Source organism: Eleutherodactylus coqui, chromosome 1, assembly GCF_035609145.1.
Source record: "Eleutherodactylus coqui strain aEleCoq1 chromosome 1, aEleCoq1.hap1, whole genome shotgun sequence".
Taxonomy (NCBI): Eukaryota; Metazoa; Chordata; class Amphibia; order Anura; family Eleutherodactylidae; genus Eleutherodactylus; species Eleutherodactylus coqui.
Window position 1 is genome coordinate 477,530,515 of NC_089837.1, and position 17,767 is coordinate 477,548,281.

Consider the following 17,767-nt stretch of genomic DNA (forward strand, 5'->3'; position numbering starts at 1 on the left):
GTTCTTGACTTTTACACCTACCTCAACAGTATTGAGATGTGTCTGGAGTGAGGTGTGGTTGAGCGAAGTTGTGCAATAGGTCAGATGTTGTAAAGATAAGTGCCAAATTATTTGTGCAGATGCATCTCAGCTGATCAGTAATGTAGGGAGTCCAAAAGTGGTAACCCGGCTAGCCAGATGTGCCAAACCTATTATGCCACGCCTTTCTTGAACCCTTAGGTATCCTTTAACACTACTGGCTGCCCAGTGTTCAGTTGCAGCTCTTCATGCCCAACATCAGGCAGCAGCAGGGTCTTTAACTGGACCTTAAAGTGTGACCAGGCCTAGACACCAATCTAAAAAGGTCTTGAATCTAGACTAGTGTGTGGTTCATACACCTATACCTTTGAGTCATCTATGAGTTTCAGGAAGTCTGATGGCTACTCTATAACCAAATCAAAACATACACATTATCGTTATATACTGCAAGTTATACTAATCTGTTTGGATATGGATATCCAATGTATCACTGGCGTAACTATAGAGGATGCAGTTGCACCCAGGCCCAGGAGCCTCAGGGGGCCCATAAGGCCTCTCTTCTCCTTATAGGGAGCCCAGTACTATGAATAAACCATTATAGTTTGGGGCCCTGTTACAGGTTTTGCATTGGGGCCCAGAAGCTTCAGGTTACGCCTCTGCAATGTATTCATCAGTAATGTAGAAACTGCTTATTTTTTAGGAATTAGTTTCCCTCTTTAATTTCCATCATTATGACGACTTGCGTCACTGTGCAAAGAAGCTGGATCCACGCAAAGAGACAAGAGACATACAGGTATCATTATGTAGTCTTCTAATATGACCAGTTCAGGCATATACAGTTAATGTGCAAAGAAAAAAGTTTGGTACCATGTTACCCAGTAAATGTTCTTCATCTCAGAACAAAAAGAAATAATGTTAAAGCAAGCTTTCAAGACTACTTAGGTCTCTTCCTCAAGAATGCTATAATAAAACATCTAAAGAATAGAGAGAGACACTGGTAATATTTAGTGCCCTTAAACTGTGTGCTATGCGTTCTGTGGAGAAGCATAATAAAGCAGGCAGGAGCTAGACTGAAAAGAAGCTTCAGTGTGGAGGTGAATTTGTTCCACGTGCCAGCCATCTTATGCAGAGAGATGGTTATCTATCTACTGTATTTGTGTTTCTTCAGATATTTTGTTATGTTGCCTGAAGAAGATGCCTCGCCTAAGTAGTCTGTAGTCTTGAAAGCTTACTGCAACATAATTTTTCTTTGTCAGCCATTAAAAGGCATCACATCTACGAGATTGTTTTCTTCTCCTTACTGCAGTAGCAATAACATTCAACAAATGCACAGAACTGCAAATGTTGAGCTGATAAGTGGGGGATATTGAGGTATCACTTTTTTCTCACTTTACTGTACCAGCAGAATCTTTCTGAGGGAACTTGAAGTAAAATTCTGTATTATTCTGTGATATGGTTCCAAGTCTATGAACTTAGGGCTCCTTTATACAAGTATATGCACAATTGCGCACGATTAAGCACAATGTATTTGCTCCATGAACGAGGTTTTTTTTGGCACGCGTATTTATGCCTTTTAGGCCATGGTCACACAGGGCGGATTCCCAACGTAAATGTCGCGGTTTGGCCGCAGCAAAAACCGCAACATTTCTGCCGGGAGAACCGCCGCGGAAAAAGCCGCTCTTCCGCTGTGGCCGGCGCTCCCATAGAGGAGAGCGCGGCCGCAGCGGGAAAAAAAAAATAGACATGCTGCGTTCGGCAAATCCGCGCCGCAGCGGATTTGCCCTCCCATGTGGACGAGATTTCTGAGGAATCTCATCCACATGGCTGGCTAATCCCGGGATTAGCGGCCGCATGCGGATTTGCCGTGGTGAAATTCCCCACGGAATTTCCGCGGCAAATCTGCCCCGTGTGAACCCAGCCTTACTGTACATTTTGTGCATGCAGGGAACAGTTTTTTGCACGGGGGACAGTACCTCACCCAGATTTTAAAAGCTATGTAGCCTAAAGGGGTCCAGATGTGTTCTTTTTTTCCACATTTGCATGTGTATTGAGTGCACATCTGTGCACCTCCCATAGACGTCTATGGGGAACTTTGGAGTGCAAATGACACAAAATTAGAGCACGCTGCGTTTCTTTCCGCATGCACAAAAAAGTGAGATGAGAACGCACCAGTTGAAATCAATAGGTTCTATTCTCTACTGCGCGTGCAAATATGTCCATATATTGTAATTGCATTTATATTGTGGTCGGCCTGATGCTCTGACACTTCTCTTCTGGTTCTCTTCTCTGCAGCACAAGACTGTGGTCAACCTTCTATTTGCAGCCTATAGTGGTGATGTCTCTGCTCTGAGAAGGTAAGGTCTACTTGTTATTTTAGTGCATTATATGTCCAGTTAAGTAAGTGACAAATAAGGGGTTAATAATATCAAAAAGCAAAACAAAAGGTCCCACCTTATCTTCATGTGCTGCAAACCTCAGTCCCGCAGGCAAGTATACTCACAAGCTGTTGCCATCCGGCTACTTCTGGCTTTGATAAAACGCAAAACAATCCAATTGCAGGAATACAGCTTATTGTGGAAAAACTTGCTTTTTATTTTCTTTTTGGTGCTTGAATAATACAGAGAACGCGTTTCGGTTATGAAACCTTGTTCACCTCTGACTAGCAAAGCTAGTATGCAAACCTTAAAAGGGCTTAGTGACAATCAGTGAATTAAAAACATATGTGCAATTAACCCATGGCAGTCTGTTACTTCAGTTATCAAAGCCCGTTCCTCCTGCAGGAACTTGCCCTGATTATTTTATCATACATAATATAACAAATGGCATAAAGAATAGAATGTCAAAATATTATATGCTCCGCTAAATAGAATGAAGCATGAAATCAATACATCATGGTTCTAGAGACCAAATAATTCTCCTGACAGCAGCAGTAAATTATATCATAGATCACTACTATGAAATAGTACAGACAGTGATATGCAATATTTAGCGACGTTACATTATACATTTATAGCATAATGAAATCACATTACAATCAGTATGTGTTTGATGAAGGATGTTAATTTTTATTATGGCTAATAAATGTATAAGAGGTCTGTTTTATAATTCATTCCTTTTGGGAATCTTGTATCTAAATTCTTTGGAATTGAAAAGGTTGTGAATAAAAAGAAAGGAACAATTAGCCCGCATAAAGTGTTTAAAAGGGAAGCGTTCTGGATCTTAAATTTAGATACAAGATTCCCAAAAGGAATGAATTATAAAACAGACCTGTATAATGTAACGTCGCTAAATATTGCATATCACTGTCTGTACTATTTCATAGTAGTGATCTATGACTTAATTTACTGCTGCTGTCAGGAGAATTATTTGGTCTCTAGAACCATGATGTATTGATTTCATGCTTCATTCTATTTAGCGGAGCATATAATGTTTTGACATTCTATTCTTTATACCATTTGTTATATTTTGTATGATAAAATAATCAGGGCAAGTTCCTGCAGGAGGAACGGGCTTTGATAACTGAAGTAACAGATTGCCATGGGTTAATTGCACATATGTTTTTAATTCACTGATTGTCACTAAGCCCTTTTAAGGTTTGCATACTAGCTTTGCTAGTCAGAGGTGAACAAGGTTTCATAACCGAAACGCGTTCTCTGTATTATTCAAGCACCAAAAAGAAAATAAAAAGCAAGTTTTTCCACAATAAGCTGTATTCCTGCAATTGGATTGTTTTGCGTTTAATAATATCAAAACCATTACCACTAAATACAGTATATATCATCTACATGCTTTCTAAAAAAAAGGCATTAAAACCATCTACATCATTAAAATGATAGATTTACCTAAATTGGCATGAAGCTAATCAGGCAATGCCTTCGTGTTGCCATCTCTTTGCGAGTGCATGAGGCTTATTCACATGAGGTCTGCACATCACAGTAAAGACTGTATGGACCCTGCATGGCAGCAGTAAGAGTATTATGTGCCCATTTGTACTCCAAGTTGGTCGTCACTGTCATTTCTGCTACAGTCCTCTGCAGGGATAATATGGGTTACACCAAATACTTTCTACATAAAATGGACAGGTGGCCATTAGGATTTATCAGCATTTTCTTCACTTTTTGTACTTTATAACTAGTTTGTTTCTGCATATGGCAGCAATAAGTGTCCACTGTATTACAGATATGCACTATCTGCTATGAACATGGAGCAAAAAGATTATGACTCCAGGACAGCGCTACATGTTGCAGCGGCAGAAGGTTTGTAATTAGAATACCACAAATTGCACCCAGATTATAAAACTAATTTCCCGCATTTTCAATATTTTACTTTCACTTCCGGCAGGACATGTGGATGTGGTCAAATTTCTCATAGAAGGCTGCAAAGTTAACCCGTTTGTAGAAGACAGGTAAGGCATATGTTTAGCATGAGCACAATGAATGTTACTTACATGTGAAACATATTTGTAAGATGTGAAGGGGGTCTTTGATACTCTAGTTTAATGGGGTCTAACAGAAATGGTAAAACTTAAAGCTGCAGTAGGCTGCAAATCACATTAGAAAAATATCCATCTGCCCTGTTGAAAGGGGTTATCCCTACAAGATATCCATTCTTCACATGCCCCGTTTGAACATATTGACAATCAGAGAAAAGGAGTTACAATTGTATGAAGTCTAGGCAATCCTCTGTGAGCTATTCAGCCACTGTGAACCCCAAGCATAGTGCCCTTATTTCATACATACTTCAACTAAATATTTGATTAACTTAAAGGGGTTGTCCCGCGCCGAAACGTTTTTTTTTTTTTCAATAGGCCCCCCGTTCGGCGCGAGACAAACCCAATGCATGTGTTAAAAAAAAAAAAGTCTAGTACTTACCCGAATCCCCGCGCTGCGGCGACTTCTTCCTTACCTTACTAAGATGGCCGCCGGGATCTTCACCCACGATGCACCGCGGGTCTTCTCCCATGGTGCACCGTGGGCTCTGTGCGGTCCATTGCCGATTCCAGCCTCCTGATTGGCTGGAATCGGCACACGTGACGGGGCGGAGCTACGAGGACCAGCTCTCCGGCACGAGCGGCCCCATTCATCAGGTAGAAGACCGGACTGCGCAAGCGCATCTAATCGGGCGATTAGACGCTGAAATTACACGGCACCATGGAGACGAGGATGCTAGCAACGGAACAGGTAAGTGAATAACTTCTGTATGGCTCATAATTAATGCACGATGTACATTACGAAGTGCATTAATATGGCCATACAGAAGTGCTGAACCCCACTTGCTTTCGCGGGACAACCCCTTTAACAGATTTTTGTTCTGGTCATCATAAGGATCGTGACACAATTTCAAGGGTCAGAAAGGGTATTGTTTCTCTTTAGGAAGAGCACCTAGAAGGTTGTGGAGACTTATAAGGCCACCCATGCTTCTCTGGGAAATATGCAAATTGGAAGAGGGAACAATGCCTCTACACCTATTGGAAGGCAGTATTACTGCAATGTCAGACCTTTTAACAAGCTTTGTAACAATGATTGACTAGCCAAGCCAGCAACCTACTGTACATTGATAAGGTGGCAAAAAACCCAAAACATGGTTAACTTTTTCTTCTGGAGAAGATTCTAGCTTTGGTTTTAACCCCTTAAGGACCAGGTTGTTTTGTACCTTAAGGACCAGACAGTTTTTAGGGATTTTACCCATGTGGCGGTTTTACTGCTCCATTTTTTTTCCTTTAGCTACCATAATTATTTTTGCTGCGTTTTTTTCCCCGTGACATATAGGAGTATTTTTTTAATATCTTTTTCACTGACTTTTGTTTCCGTTTTTTAGTTTTATTGGGGGTAAAATGCTAAAAAAAATGATTTTTTTTTTAACATTTATAGTTTTTTTTTTAAATTATTTTTATATTTACACTAAAATAAAGTATGGAAACGGGTTCCTCTATTTCGGATGTTTTGATATATAGTATGGTTTTGGTTTACAGGGCGCATACGGCGACGGTTTTTGTTGGCGTCTGCTTTGTGTTATTCTCTTTCTTTTGTATGTATTGTTGTTTTATTCTGTAATTGTATTTTATTTATGTATGTAATTGTGTGTTTTACTATCTGTGTCCCCCATGACGTCATATAAGACCTCTGGGGGACATTCACTTTTTTTTTTTTCTTTATTTGACACTTTCCCACTGTAGCTGGGGCGTCCATAGAAGCCCTAATTATAGGGGAAAGCAACCCCTGTGGTGACATTAGTCACCTGCAGAGCTGCCAGGGTCTAGTCTGACCCTCCAGCTCTGCAGTAGCAGAGAATCCCAGGAGGTCACATGACCCCCCCCCCCCCCCCCCCCCCGAGGCTCCCGTAGTGAAAGTACATGTTACTTTCACTTTCCCCATACAGTGCTCATTGAGCACTGTATATCGGGGAAGCAGAAGGCAGGAAGGGTTAAAAACCCCTCCTGCCTTCTGCACCGGGTTATCAGCTGTCACTAACAGCTGATAACCCGTACCTTCCTCTGACTGATTGCAGAGGCAGGAGGCTTAGAGCAACGCCATATTTTTACTATCGGTGGTCCTCTAAGCCCAGGACCAGCCGCCGTATATATACAGTGGCTGGTCGTAAATGGGTTAATTCCCAGTTATTGTTACAAAGCCTGTTAAAAGGTCTGACATTGACTTGCAGAAATGTTGCCCTCCAATAGGTGGCACTATAGAGGCATTGTGTTATCTTGCCATTTACAATTTCCAAGAACATCGACCCCCCAAAATTATTATAGCTCCTGCAAATTTATGTCTATTATACTCGTACACCGAGACATAAACTGTAGGGGCTGCAGTAGTTGAAGTCATACTAAGGTCATGAAGCCTAAGCGGTCTTACAGGTTAAGGCCCATTTAGACACGATTATCGCTCAAAAGCAATTTTTTGAGCGATAATCATTGTGTTTATTTACACTGAAAGATGATCACTCAAAATTTGCTCAAATCGCAGATACTTAAGAGCTTATTAGTGTGTAAATTAAGGCTCCCCATGTTGTAAGCAGGATCCACAACAGGTATGTTTCCGCTGTAGGCAGTCAGGCGGCAGCAGAGGCAGGTGATGGTAAAGCAGGGTGGTTTATTGCCAAACTCTCAGTCATAAACAAACACAGGCTTTCTCCAGCCATAGAATGTCTATAAGGCAGCCAAAATAACAGTCTTTGTAATCTGATGCAGGGATTCTCACCCAACCCTTTCCTCAGGGTTTTGCTTCCTTCAGCTCTCCAGGTTCTCTTCACCCGGCTTTCCAGGGACTCTGCACACAGTCTGTCCTCTCTCTGGTCTGGCTGAACACACTCTGCCACAATCTCTCTCTTACTGAGCTTTTCCTGCTCCTTTTTCAATTATGTTTCAGCTGTGTTCCAGGTTCAGGTACTTCCTGGACTGGAATATACGTGCGACCTGGACAGCCCCTGTCTCAGGCAAACTCCGGAGTTATATCCTGGAGTTTAGTAATCTCCGTGGTATATAAACACCATCCAGGACTTTACCCCTTACTTCACTACAATGTATACAGAAAACAGTGGGAGCGCTGTCTTCTGTATACAGCTGCTGTGTTCTCAGAGCACTCAGCTGGTATACAGCTGAGCGCTCCAAGTTGGGTATACAGAAGACAGCTGGAGCGCTGTCTTCTGTATACAACTTCTTTGTTCTCGGTGCTTTCAGCTGGTTTCCCGCTGGGAAGTCCCAACAGGATTCCAGCTGAAAGAATGCTACCGTATCAGTGCTGCCTGCTAAGAAAATCAACAAGCGGCACTCATAAGGCTCATCACTCATTTCTAACTTGCTAGAAATGAGCGATGAATGAATATTGCATGAACAGTGCACAATGGCAGCGCGTTTAGACAGAACGATTATTGCTCAAAAGATTGCTTTTCAGCGATAATCGTTGTCTAAATGGGCCTTTAGGGAGTTATTTTCCAGATTTTGCATTGTTTGCCAGGAAATTAATGTTATAACCTCTTCTCCTACTGGGAACCCATAAGCTGTAAATCAGTTATGCAATGAAGCATGTCCCATATCATTATGGCTAAATAACTATAGTAAGCAGAGTTGCAGCAACCCATATTCAGCCTATAAACCACCCATGATGGTTATCAGCCTTGTATTCCAGAAACATTTATCACAAACAAACTGCATAAGACAATACTAACCCCTTAAAGGAGATGTCCCGAGGCAGCAAGTGGGTCTATACACTTCTGTATGGCCATATTAATGCACTTTGTAATGTACATTGTGCATTAATTATGAGCCATACAGAAGTTATAAAAAGTTTTTTACTTACCTGCTCCGTTGCTAGCGTCCTCGTTCCCATGGAGCCGACTAATTTTTGGCCTCCGATGGCCAAATTAGCCGCGCTTGCGCAGTCCGGGTCTTCAGCAGTCTTCTATGGAGCCGCTCGTGCCAGAGAGCGGCTCCGTGTAGCTCCGCCCCGTCACGTGCCGATTCCAGCCAATCAGGAGGCTGGAATCGGCAGTGGACCGCACAGAAGAGCTGCGGTCCACGAAGGTAGAAGATCCCGGCGGCCATCTTCAGCGGTAAGTATTGAAGTCACCGGACCGCCGGGATTCAGGTAAGCGCTGTGCGGGTGGTTTTTTTAACCCCTGCATCGGGGTTGTCTCGCGCCGAACGGGGGGGGGGTTTAAAAAAAAAAAAACCCGTTTCGGCGCGGGACATCTCCTTTAATGCCGCAGGATGTACATTTATGTCCTGGCAAGGTGGTAGTTAATGGACCAGGATGTAAATGTACATCCTGTGGATGGCATGGGCTCAGGAGTGAGCCATCCCGCAGAGGCAGCCATCTGTGACTGACAGCTGATCTTCTCCTGCAACAGCAGGGATCGGTGAGAACACAGATCGCTGCTGCTAACCCCTTATATGCCACGATCAATGTAGATCAATATCCAGCCCTCCACTATGTAATCACGGAAGGCCGATGGGTTGCCACGATACTCGGACAGCAGACACTGGTGTCCGGGTTTGCTGTGGCCTGTGATCTCAATTCTAACATTACAAGTCCCATAGACCCCTGCAGAAACAAAAACGCTGCGAATTTCGCAGAGAAAAAAAAAACTGTAGTGGGCAGTCACCCTAAGAAAGAACCCTGAGTAGCTTCGAAAGCTCACTATAACATCATGTATTTTTGTTAGCCATTAAAAGGTATCATATCTACAAGATTACTTGGTTTCTCTTGTTGGGAACAATCACATTTTGCTTTACTGGGTAAGGCCTCCTTCACACGGGCGGGTCGGACACCGCATGCGGGATTCCAACAGCGGAGTTCGACCCAGCGCCAGGCCGGTGACCCCAGCTTACCTGTCAGGCGGCTTCTGCACACGTTGTAGATGTGTCGGTCCATTGACTTCAATGAAAGCGGCCGTGCGTAACCTGCACAAAATTGCACCATGCTGCGGTTTAATCTCCGCTGGCGGAAATTCGCAATCGATTTCCGCTCGTGGAGATGAAATGGTGTTTTGCCATTGAATACTTTGGGCTGTATTTGCTGCGGTGTCCTGGGGCGGACGCCTGTTGCGGTCTCCCCAATGTGTGCAGGAGGCCTAACACGTTACCAAACCTTTTTCATTTCAATCAATCCTATAAAAACACACACAAAAACAGTGGGAATGGCCCTGTATGGTGTTTGTAACGTCGCTATATCAATACACCAATCCATCAATTTCACTTTTTACCAACTCCAATCTCTTTAGACGCTTCACATGTGTAAATGTTGCAGCATCGGTATTGCTATTTTGTACATTTACTGAAGTTTTCTTTTTCATAGCTGTTGGCACTGTTCAGCAAAACTGTAACTAATACAAAAAACTTACCATTTGCATGGAATTATTTTGACCAACTCCAACCCCTTTCACTATATATATATATATATCATTATATTAGTTAGCAGTACTATAAATAATACTAATAACTAGTATGTAATTAATAAGTGACATGAAATAATGTTTCTGTATATTCCTTAGGTGGGGAAAAATCCCTCTGCAGGATGCCATAAAGTTTGAGAAACATGATGTAGTGAAATTACTGACGGAGTATCAAGAAACCTATGTAAAGAGACAGATGGGGGAAGAAAGTTCAGAAGAACACATGTCTTTGGAGAACTTGAAGAGTATGGTGTAGCTGGTCATCATTCAGCAGATTTGGTTACACAACCCAGTGAAATCAGCACTAACCTTTTCTACAGGGATCAGGAAAATCGACTTAATATCATTGTGCAGTGGTGGAAATTCTATATAAAGAAGTCCTATAATACAATGTCTGAATCCATGAATATCCAAACTTTGTGTTCTACATGACAGACCCTTAAGATGAGTTAAAGGGGTTGTTTCAACAAAACATCCCTTGTCTGTATGTCCTTTTTGAGCATACTGGCATTATGGGGTTAGAGATACAATTGTATGCAGGCTAAATAATTTTGTGAGCTATCAATTCCTCTGTGCACCGCAGGCTGATTACATTGTACCTATATCCTATACATTGTAGCAAACCCTCAGGACAGGAGAGACATTTGTGTTGCTGACATATTTAGCTCAAAGAGCAAGACATGATCTTAAAGTTATGTCAAGTTAAAAGTCGCATAAAGTTTCTGTATATATTGATTTGACAGACTCCTTTAACTTAGGGCAACTCCGTAGACAAGCAAGCAGGTGTTACAGAGTATGGTTAATATGCATAAGTCAAGGCACTTCTTGGCTAATAGGCCTAGATGGGCCACAAGCCTAGTGGGGACTTCCACATCTTTATTCCAATTAAAAGGGTTTTCCGGGATCAAAATATTGATGACCTATCCTCAATATGGGTCGTTAATATCAGACTGGGGTTGGACTCTCACCAATCCAGGTGATCAGCTGTTTGAAGGTGACTGTGGTGCTCAAGTTAGTGCTGCAGCCTCTTCTCTGGTCTACAATATCATCCGTCACATGTATTTTATGGTGCTCAGTCCCATTTAAATGAATGTGACTGAGCTTCAATACCAGGCACTGCCTCTAGGTAATATACAGTACTTCTATAGATGCCCCAGTTACAGTGGAAAACTGCAAAATAAGGAAAAATATTACATTGTGAATGTTCGCCATCGTATATGACATCATGGGGGACATATATGTTAAAAAAAATTATATATAGAAAATTTTTCAAAATATCATAGAATAAAGTACAAATATATTTTTAAAAATAAGCTCCCCTTCCAAAGCAACCCACAGCCACCCTCTCATCTGAGGCTATTCGAGTTATGTATCAAAATCACCAAAACAAAATGGGAAAACCATTCCTATACTTTTAGTGTAAATGTACTCTAAAATTAAAGACCTATAAAAAAGGTAATTTTTTAACATTTTTCTACACCTGTACCCTTAATAAAACAAAAACATTTTCTGTAAAATAAAAGGTATTAAAACCATAGTCCAATATGTCCTGAAAAAATACAGCAAAAATAATTTTGGTAAAATCACCGTTTAACCACTGCATGCATAAAATCACTAAAAACGTATCTGGTCATTAGGGACTGAAACACCCTTGTTGTTAAGGGGTTAATTATATAATGTTCATTGGATTTGAATAGTAAATCACATTAAAGATATATGTATAAATTATATATTTAAATATGCATAATTCTATATAAATTTATCATCTAATGACAAAGTCCAGGTATGAAGGAAGACTCTTTCTAGGTCCATCAGAACTGCTCCATTACATAGGGACAGTAATGGAGGATACTTTGTAATTACTCTACTTATTGATACTAGATCTGCTATGGATGCTGGATGTTCTTCGAGTTTACTCATTTACCGCATTACTGTCTAGTAGGCTTTCCTGATTAAGGGTGCATTCAGATGACCGTATATCGGCCAGGTATTCACGCCGGCCGATATACGGCGTCTCTCTCTGCAGGGGGAGGAGGCTGGAAGAGCCGGGAGCAGTGCTCTGAGCTCCCGCCCCCTCTCTGCCTCCTCTCCACCCCCCTGCACTATTTTCAATGAGGAGAGGCGGGATGGGGCGAAGCTAATTCCCGACACTTAGCCCCGTCCCGCCTCCTCTCATTGCAAATAGTGGAGAGGGGGCGGAGAGGGGGTGGAGAGGAGGCAGAGAGGGAGCATTGCTCCTGGCTCTTCCAGCCTCCTCCCCCTGCAGAGAGACACACCGTAAATACCCGGCCGATATACGGTCGTCTGAATGCACTCTTACATTGAGGTGTGAGCCCTACCAGAGACTCATGTTTTTGCATTCTCTGCTGAACCAAAAGTTCAGCAGAAAATGCAAATTAAATTTTCCGTTTGCCTGTTAGATCACATAAACATAACGTTTCAATTGGTCTTGCATTTAAAAAAATGTTTGTGGCTATACAGTTGCACAAAAAAAAAGGAAGTAAGTGAACCCTGTAGAGTGAGGCAGCCCGCACACGACTGGGTCGGATTCCGCATGCGGGTACTCGCAGCAGAATCCAGCTCTGACCCAGGCCGGTGACCCCGTTTACCTTCGCTTTTTGTATTGCGGATGACCACGGATGCTTGTCATGTGCAGTGCGGATTAATTGCGGATGGGCTGCGGGTCGGATGGCTTCCATGGAACCCATCTGTGTGGAGTCCACACAAAAATAGAACATGCTGGGATTTTAAATCCACTCATGGAAATCACAATCACTATCTGCTCATGCGAATGTTCTATTTTTTCAATTGGCCCAGAATACCGCAGATCATCCATGTGGCTGACGATTGCTGATTCCGCTATTGAAATCCGGTCATGTGCAGCCGGCCTTACCTGGATTTCGGCATTATTTAGTAATAATAAAACGTGGTCTAATTGTTATCAAAGTCACAATTCTAGAAAACCGCAACCTAACTGAACTAATAACACACAAACCGCTGTCCTGTTCACTAAGAGTTAATTGGCAAAAAGTGTTTCAATTAAAGGGGTTTTCCTATGACTTAAAACTGCTTCACGACCACTCTGTCCTTTCTGGTTGCTGCTGACATGTGACTGCTGCAGCCAATCACTGGCTATAGAAGGTCACTGTTGTGGCTAATGATTGGCTGCAGCAGTCAAAAGTCCTGATCAGCAGCAACCAGGAAGGACAGAGCGATTGTTAAGCAATTTTAATAGCCGGGGGGCGAAAAACGTAGCAAAAATAATTTTAGTAGCGGAAGAAAATAAAATAGGTCCGTAAAACCACCACATGGGTAAAATGTCTAAAAAGTGTCTGGTCCTTTTGGACCAAAACAGCCTGGTCCCTAAGGAGTTAATCGTGTAACAACCCATTCAATTGTATATAAAGCTCTGTCTGCACGGGAGATAAAATCATATGTATCACATTCTATCTGGTAAAAACATGCAGTGTGTACATTATAGCATAGGCGTAATATGAGCATGGACCCCCGAGCACCACTGCTAGTGCTAGATGTACGAAGCCCCAGTGTGACTGCATTAGGACGTATTCACGCTTTAGGATGAGTATCCAGACAGAAGTGGAAGCGTATGCTCACACGTGGCGGATATGCTGCAGATTTTCTGTAGTGGAATTGGCTGTGGCTGCTGGGAAATCATTAGCGTAAATTGACCTGGAGGACGGATCTTAAATCCACAGCAGGTCATTTTATGTTTTCCCTGCCGATTTCACCTCTTCAAATGAGGCGGTAAAATCTACAACAAATCCTCGTGGCACATGCAGATTTTAGTTCGGATCCATGCCAAAATTCATAGGGCGTTTTCCACAGCGGAAAATCAGTTACATGTGAACATAGCCCCCCATCACATAACATAGTTGTGTTCCTGCTTCACTCCCATATGCAAATTAGTGACCCAATACTGAAATATGAATGATTGGTTTAGAAGAGAGTTAAAAAAAAATAAGAAGGGGGTGGAGCATCACCCAGGAGTCGAAATATCTTTGTAGGGTATTTCTTCCTTTTTTGTAGGGAAGACGGTGGGGACTATAGCAGCGTTTTTGACCAGCGCAGCCAACCCAGAAACGTTGCAAGCTTTAAAGGAGGACGTATATATATATATAAGCTAGTGAGTTAAAAAGTGAGTGTAGGTGCAACCTCCTTTAAGAGAAGCACAAGACATCTGGTTCATTTTAGCTCAACTCCTCTGTTTTTATATCAAAACCTACATACATAAACACGTTTCAGGGCTGCAGCGCCCCTTCATCAGTCTTTGGCTGGCTGCACACAACCGGATTTGCATTGCAGAATCCAGAGCGGCGTCCGCCTCCGGGTTCCGCCGCAAATACCTTCCACAGCATGTGATGGAAAAGCGCTTTTTCCTGCCCACCAGTGGAAATCAACTGCAATTTTCCATTCGTGGAGGAAAAATTTGCAGCATACTCTATTTCTGAGCGGATTCTGCACGAACGGCTTCCATTGAGGTCAATTTAAGCCGTCTGACCCATGGCCCTTCCACAATTGTGGAAAGGTCGCGGATTCTGTGTCATTGCTAGGTGATGACGTGGGAAAAGTAGGGGTTTTAAAAAAAAAAAATCTGTACTGCAAATGTCCGACGGCGAGTTGTCTGGAACATACGCAGCACAGAAAGTGACGGGTTCGCGGGATCACCAGCTGGACACAGGGTCGTATTCCGCTGTGGGATATGGAATTCGACCCGTTCATGTGCAGCCAGCCTTTTGCGAGTCCTTTACGAAGCAGCCCGAGTACAGAGTGGCTTTACCTACTTTTTAGCATGTGCATGGGGGTCCCTGGCGCTCATACAGATTTAAGAGAAAAAAAATAGACAATCAGGGTTATACAACATGGAGCGTGAATTCAGCGAGTCATCTGATGTGCAGGTATGCTAAGTCGTAGAGGAAGCCACTGAGTCCTCCAACTTTTACTCATTAGTGTATTCTCAGCCAAATACTGAGGAAGGGGCGCTACAGCCGCGAAACGCGTTTATATAGGCTTGTTTTGAAATAAAACCAGAGACATTGAGCTAAAATTACCGTAACGTCTCACACTTCTTGGAAAGAAGGTTGTGCCTACGGCCACTTTTTAACTCACGCTAGTTTGAAATGTGAACAAGGCCTTACAAACAGCACAAGTGCATTTTCTACTGCAATCAGACAAATAGGTCATGTTCTCTTTTTATTCTGAATCTTTGTGAGATGTTGTCTTGCTTTACTTCCAAAGCTTCACCAGCAGGGGGACCGTTGGCGACAGAATGAATGTACTAGCTCATCAAGGACCGCGGCTTCTCTGCCTTGCTGCTATGTAATATTGGCCAAAAATTTCACGATAATTTGTTTTGCGCGGATTTGTAAGATGTTGCACCAAATACGGCTGCCGTTATTTTGTATGCTTATTAAACTCTCTATTTTATAACTGGAAGTTGGTTCCAAAGTGTTCTTATTTATTCGCATTTTCTAATAATGAAGTGTTAGAATATTCCTCAGAGATGGGTTATTACTAGGGATGAGCGAGTATACTCGCTAAGGCACTACTCGCTCGAGTAATGTGCCTTAGACGAGTTTCTCCCCGCTCATCCCGAAAGATTCGGGTGCCGCCGCGGGGCGGGGAGCTGCGGGTAGGAACGGAGGGGAGATCTCTCTCTCCCGCTCGCTCCCCGCCGCAACTCACCTGTCAGCTGCGGCGGCCCCCGAATCTTTAGGGACGAGCAGGGAGATACTCGGCTAAGGCACATTACTCGAGCGAGTAGTGCCTTAGCGAGTATACTCGCTCATCTCTAGTTATTACACAGGGTGATTCGAAAAGAATGGTGCAAAAGTAAGGCCGGTGTCCTACGGGTGTCGGCGCATTTCCACATGCTTGCATGCACAAAAATCATGCAACCATGCCCCAAATTCATTGAAATGGGTAATTAGAGTAATAAATTCAATATGTGCTGGGTATTTTTTATGGGTTCAGTTCACTGCATATTGCACACACAAATCTTTTGTGCATAATACGCTGCGCAAATATGTTCGTGTGAATGCGGCCTTCGATACATATGAATAAGGCTGCCTATCCGCGGGTGTTTTTGCATTGTATTCCCCGCGGTGATAATCCGGCCACAGGGGAACGCAGTGCACGCTTTTCATAGCGTTGCTATGGAAAGCGCAGCCCCCCTGTCTACGAGCGGAAAAGCATAGCGATTCTCCGCTCGCGGCCGGCAAATCACAGCGTGCTGCGAATTGCCGTGATTCTCCGTGGTCAGCCTGTCGGATAGGCTCACCGCGGAGATCTGTCTGCTGGCTCCTGCTCTCGGGCGGCGGCTCCCATGGCGGAGATCCACCGCGGGATATCGCAATGCCCGTGGACAGGCAGCCTAAAGTGCAATAAAAACTTGTAGAATTGTTCTGCCTTTCCAGGTCATTCTGGCTCTCGTATGGCAATTCATGTATGAAGAAATCAGCTTTACTTTTGCACCATTCTTTTTGAATCACCCTGAACACATCCTGTTTTGTCAATGCCTGGTTTCCCGCTGCTCTTCACTTGCAACTGAGGCAGTGATGACTTTTCAAAAACTGGACCACTGCCGCTAATCACCGGCTGAAGTGAGCTGGTGATTGGCTGTAACAGTCAAAATGTCCCTATGTCGGTGAAATCATGGCTGGCTTGTTGCCGCCAGAAGTCAGGTTTGAGGTTACCACCCTGTTCATACAAAAAAATTAACAAGGTTAAAAATAGGATTTGGGAGTACAGTGTAAAGGGGTTGTCCAGTTGTAAACTAATGATGGTCTATACTCAGATTAGATCATCAATAGTAGATCAGCAGGGGTCCATAATCAGGGACTGCTGACAATCTGCTGTTCTCTGAGTCAGTGCTCTATTGCACTGCACTGATTTCTGCAGAAAACAGAAGGCTCCGTTTCCATTGCAGTGGTCAAGTTTGGTATTGCAAGCTAATTTTCTATCAAAGGGAATGAGGAATGTGGCCTGCAATACCAGGCCACTACAGTTGGAACGGAGATGTCTGCTTCATACAGAAATCAGCTCAGTGCATAACTCCCCGTTTCTCCTAAAATAAGACCTCCCCTGAATACAATCCATGGCATGATTTTTTTTCGCTATTTTTGAGGATACTTTAACTATAAGTCCTGCTTTAAAATTAAGCCCTAGTTACAGTTAATAAAACAAGCCAATTTAATTAGTCTCCAGGCATCTATACATGTAAAAAAGTGAGAGCTTTTGGAGAAAAAAATTAATATAAGACTCTATCTTATTTTAGGGGAAACAGGGTAGCACTGACCTGGCAAACAGCTCTTTGCTGGAGGTACTAGTTGATGGACTACTGCTAATGTACTATTGATTACCTATCCTTTCAATAGGCCATCGTTAGTTTACAACTGGACAACCTCTTTAACTTGAGTGTCATTTGACAACTATCCAAAATAAATGTATAACAGATCTCAGCAAATAAACTGCGGAGAATCTGTACCAGAAACCCTCTGCGGCATATATGGTGCTGACCTCCCAGTAACTATATGGTCACTGATTTACCAGCCTGGTGCCCACTATAGCCGAAGTGAAGAGCAGTGAGGGATCGGGTGAGGCGAGTTTGCCTTTCTTTTTTTTGCTAATAACATTCATTGTAATTGCCACCTATACACAAGTATCCTCAGGCTAACATCATATCTACAAGATTACTTGGTTTCTCTCACTGAGAACAATCATGTTTGTCTCAGTCTAAAGGCTTATTCAGATGGGCCTATATCAGTCGGGGTTTCACACCCAACCGATATACGCTGCCCCTCTCTGCAAGGGGAGGAGGCGGGATGGGCTGTTAGCT

The 17,767-nt window shown here is 43.0% G+C and overlaps 1 protein-coding gene across 1 annotated transcript in view; it reads left to right on the forward strand.

The window, feature by feature from the left end:
* The window catches only part of GLS2 (glutaminase 2), a 76,723-nt gene extending 64,805 nt beyond the window's left edge, over window positions 1-11,918 (forward strand). Inside the window, exons 14-18 of the mRNA XM_066584784.1 lie at window positions 719-811; window positions 2,311-2,372; window positions 4,198-4,274; window positions 4,360-4,423; window positions 10,012-11,918. Coding sequence (XP_066440881.1) covers window positions 719-811; window positions 2,311-2,372; window positions 4,198-4,274; window positions 4,360-4,423; window positions 10,012-10,168 — 453 coding nt within the window. The 3' untranslated portion in view covers window positions 10,169-11,918. The remainder of the gene's footprint in view (window positions 1-718; window positions 812-2,310; window positions 2,373-4,197; window positions 4,275-4,359; window positions 4,424-10,011) is intronic.
* The last annotated feature ends 5,849 nt before the right edge of the window (window positions 11,919-17,767 follow it).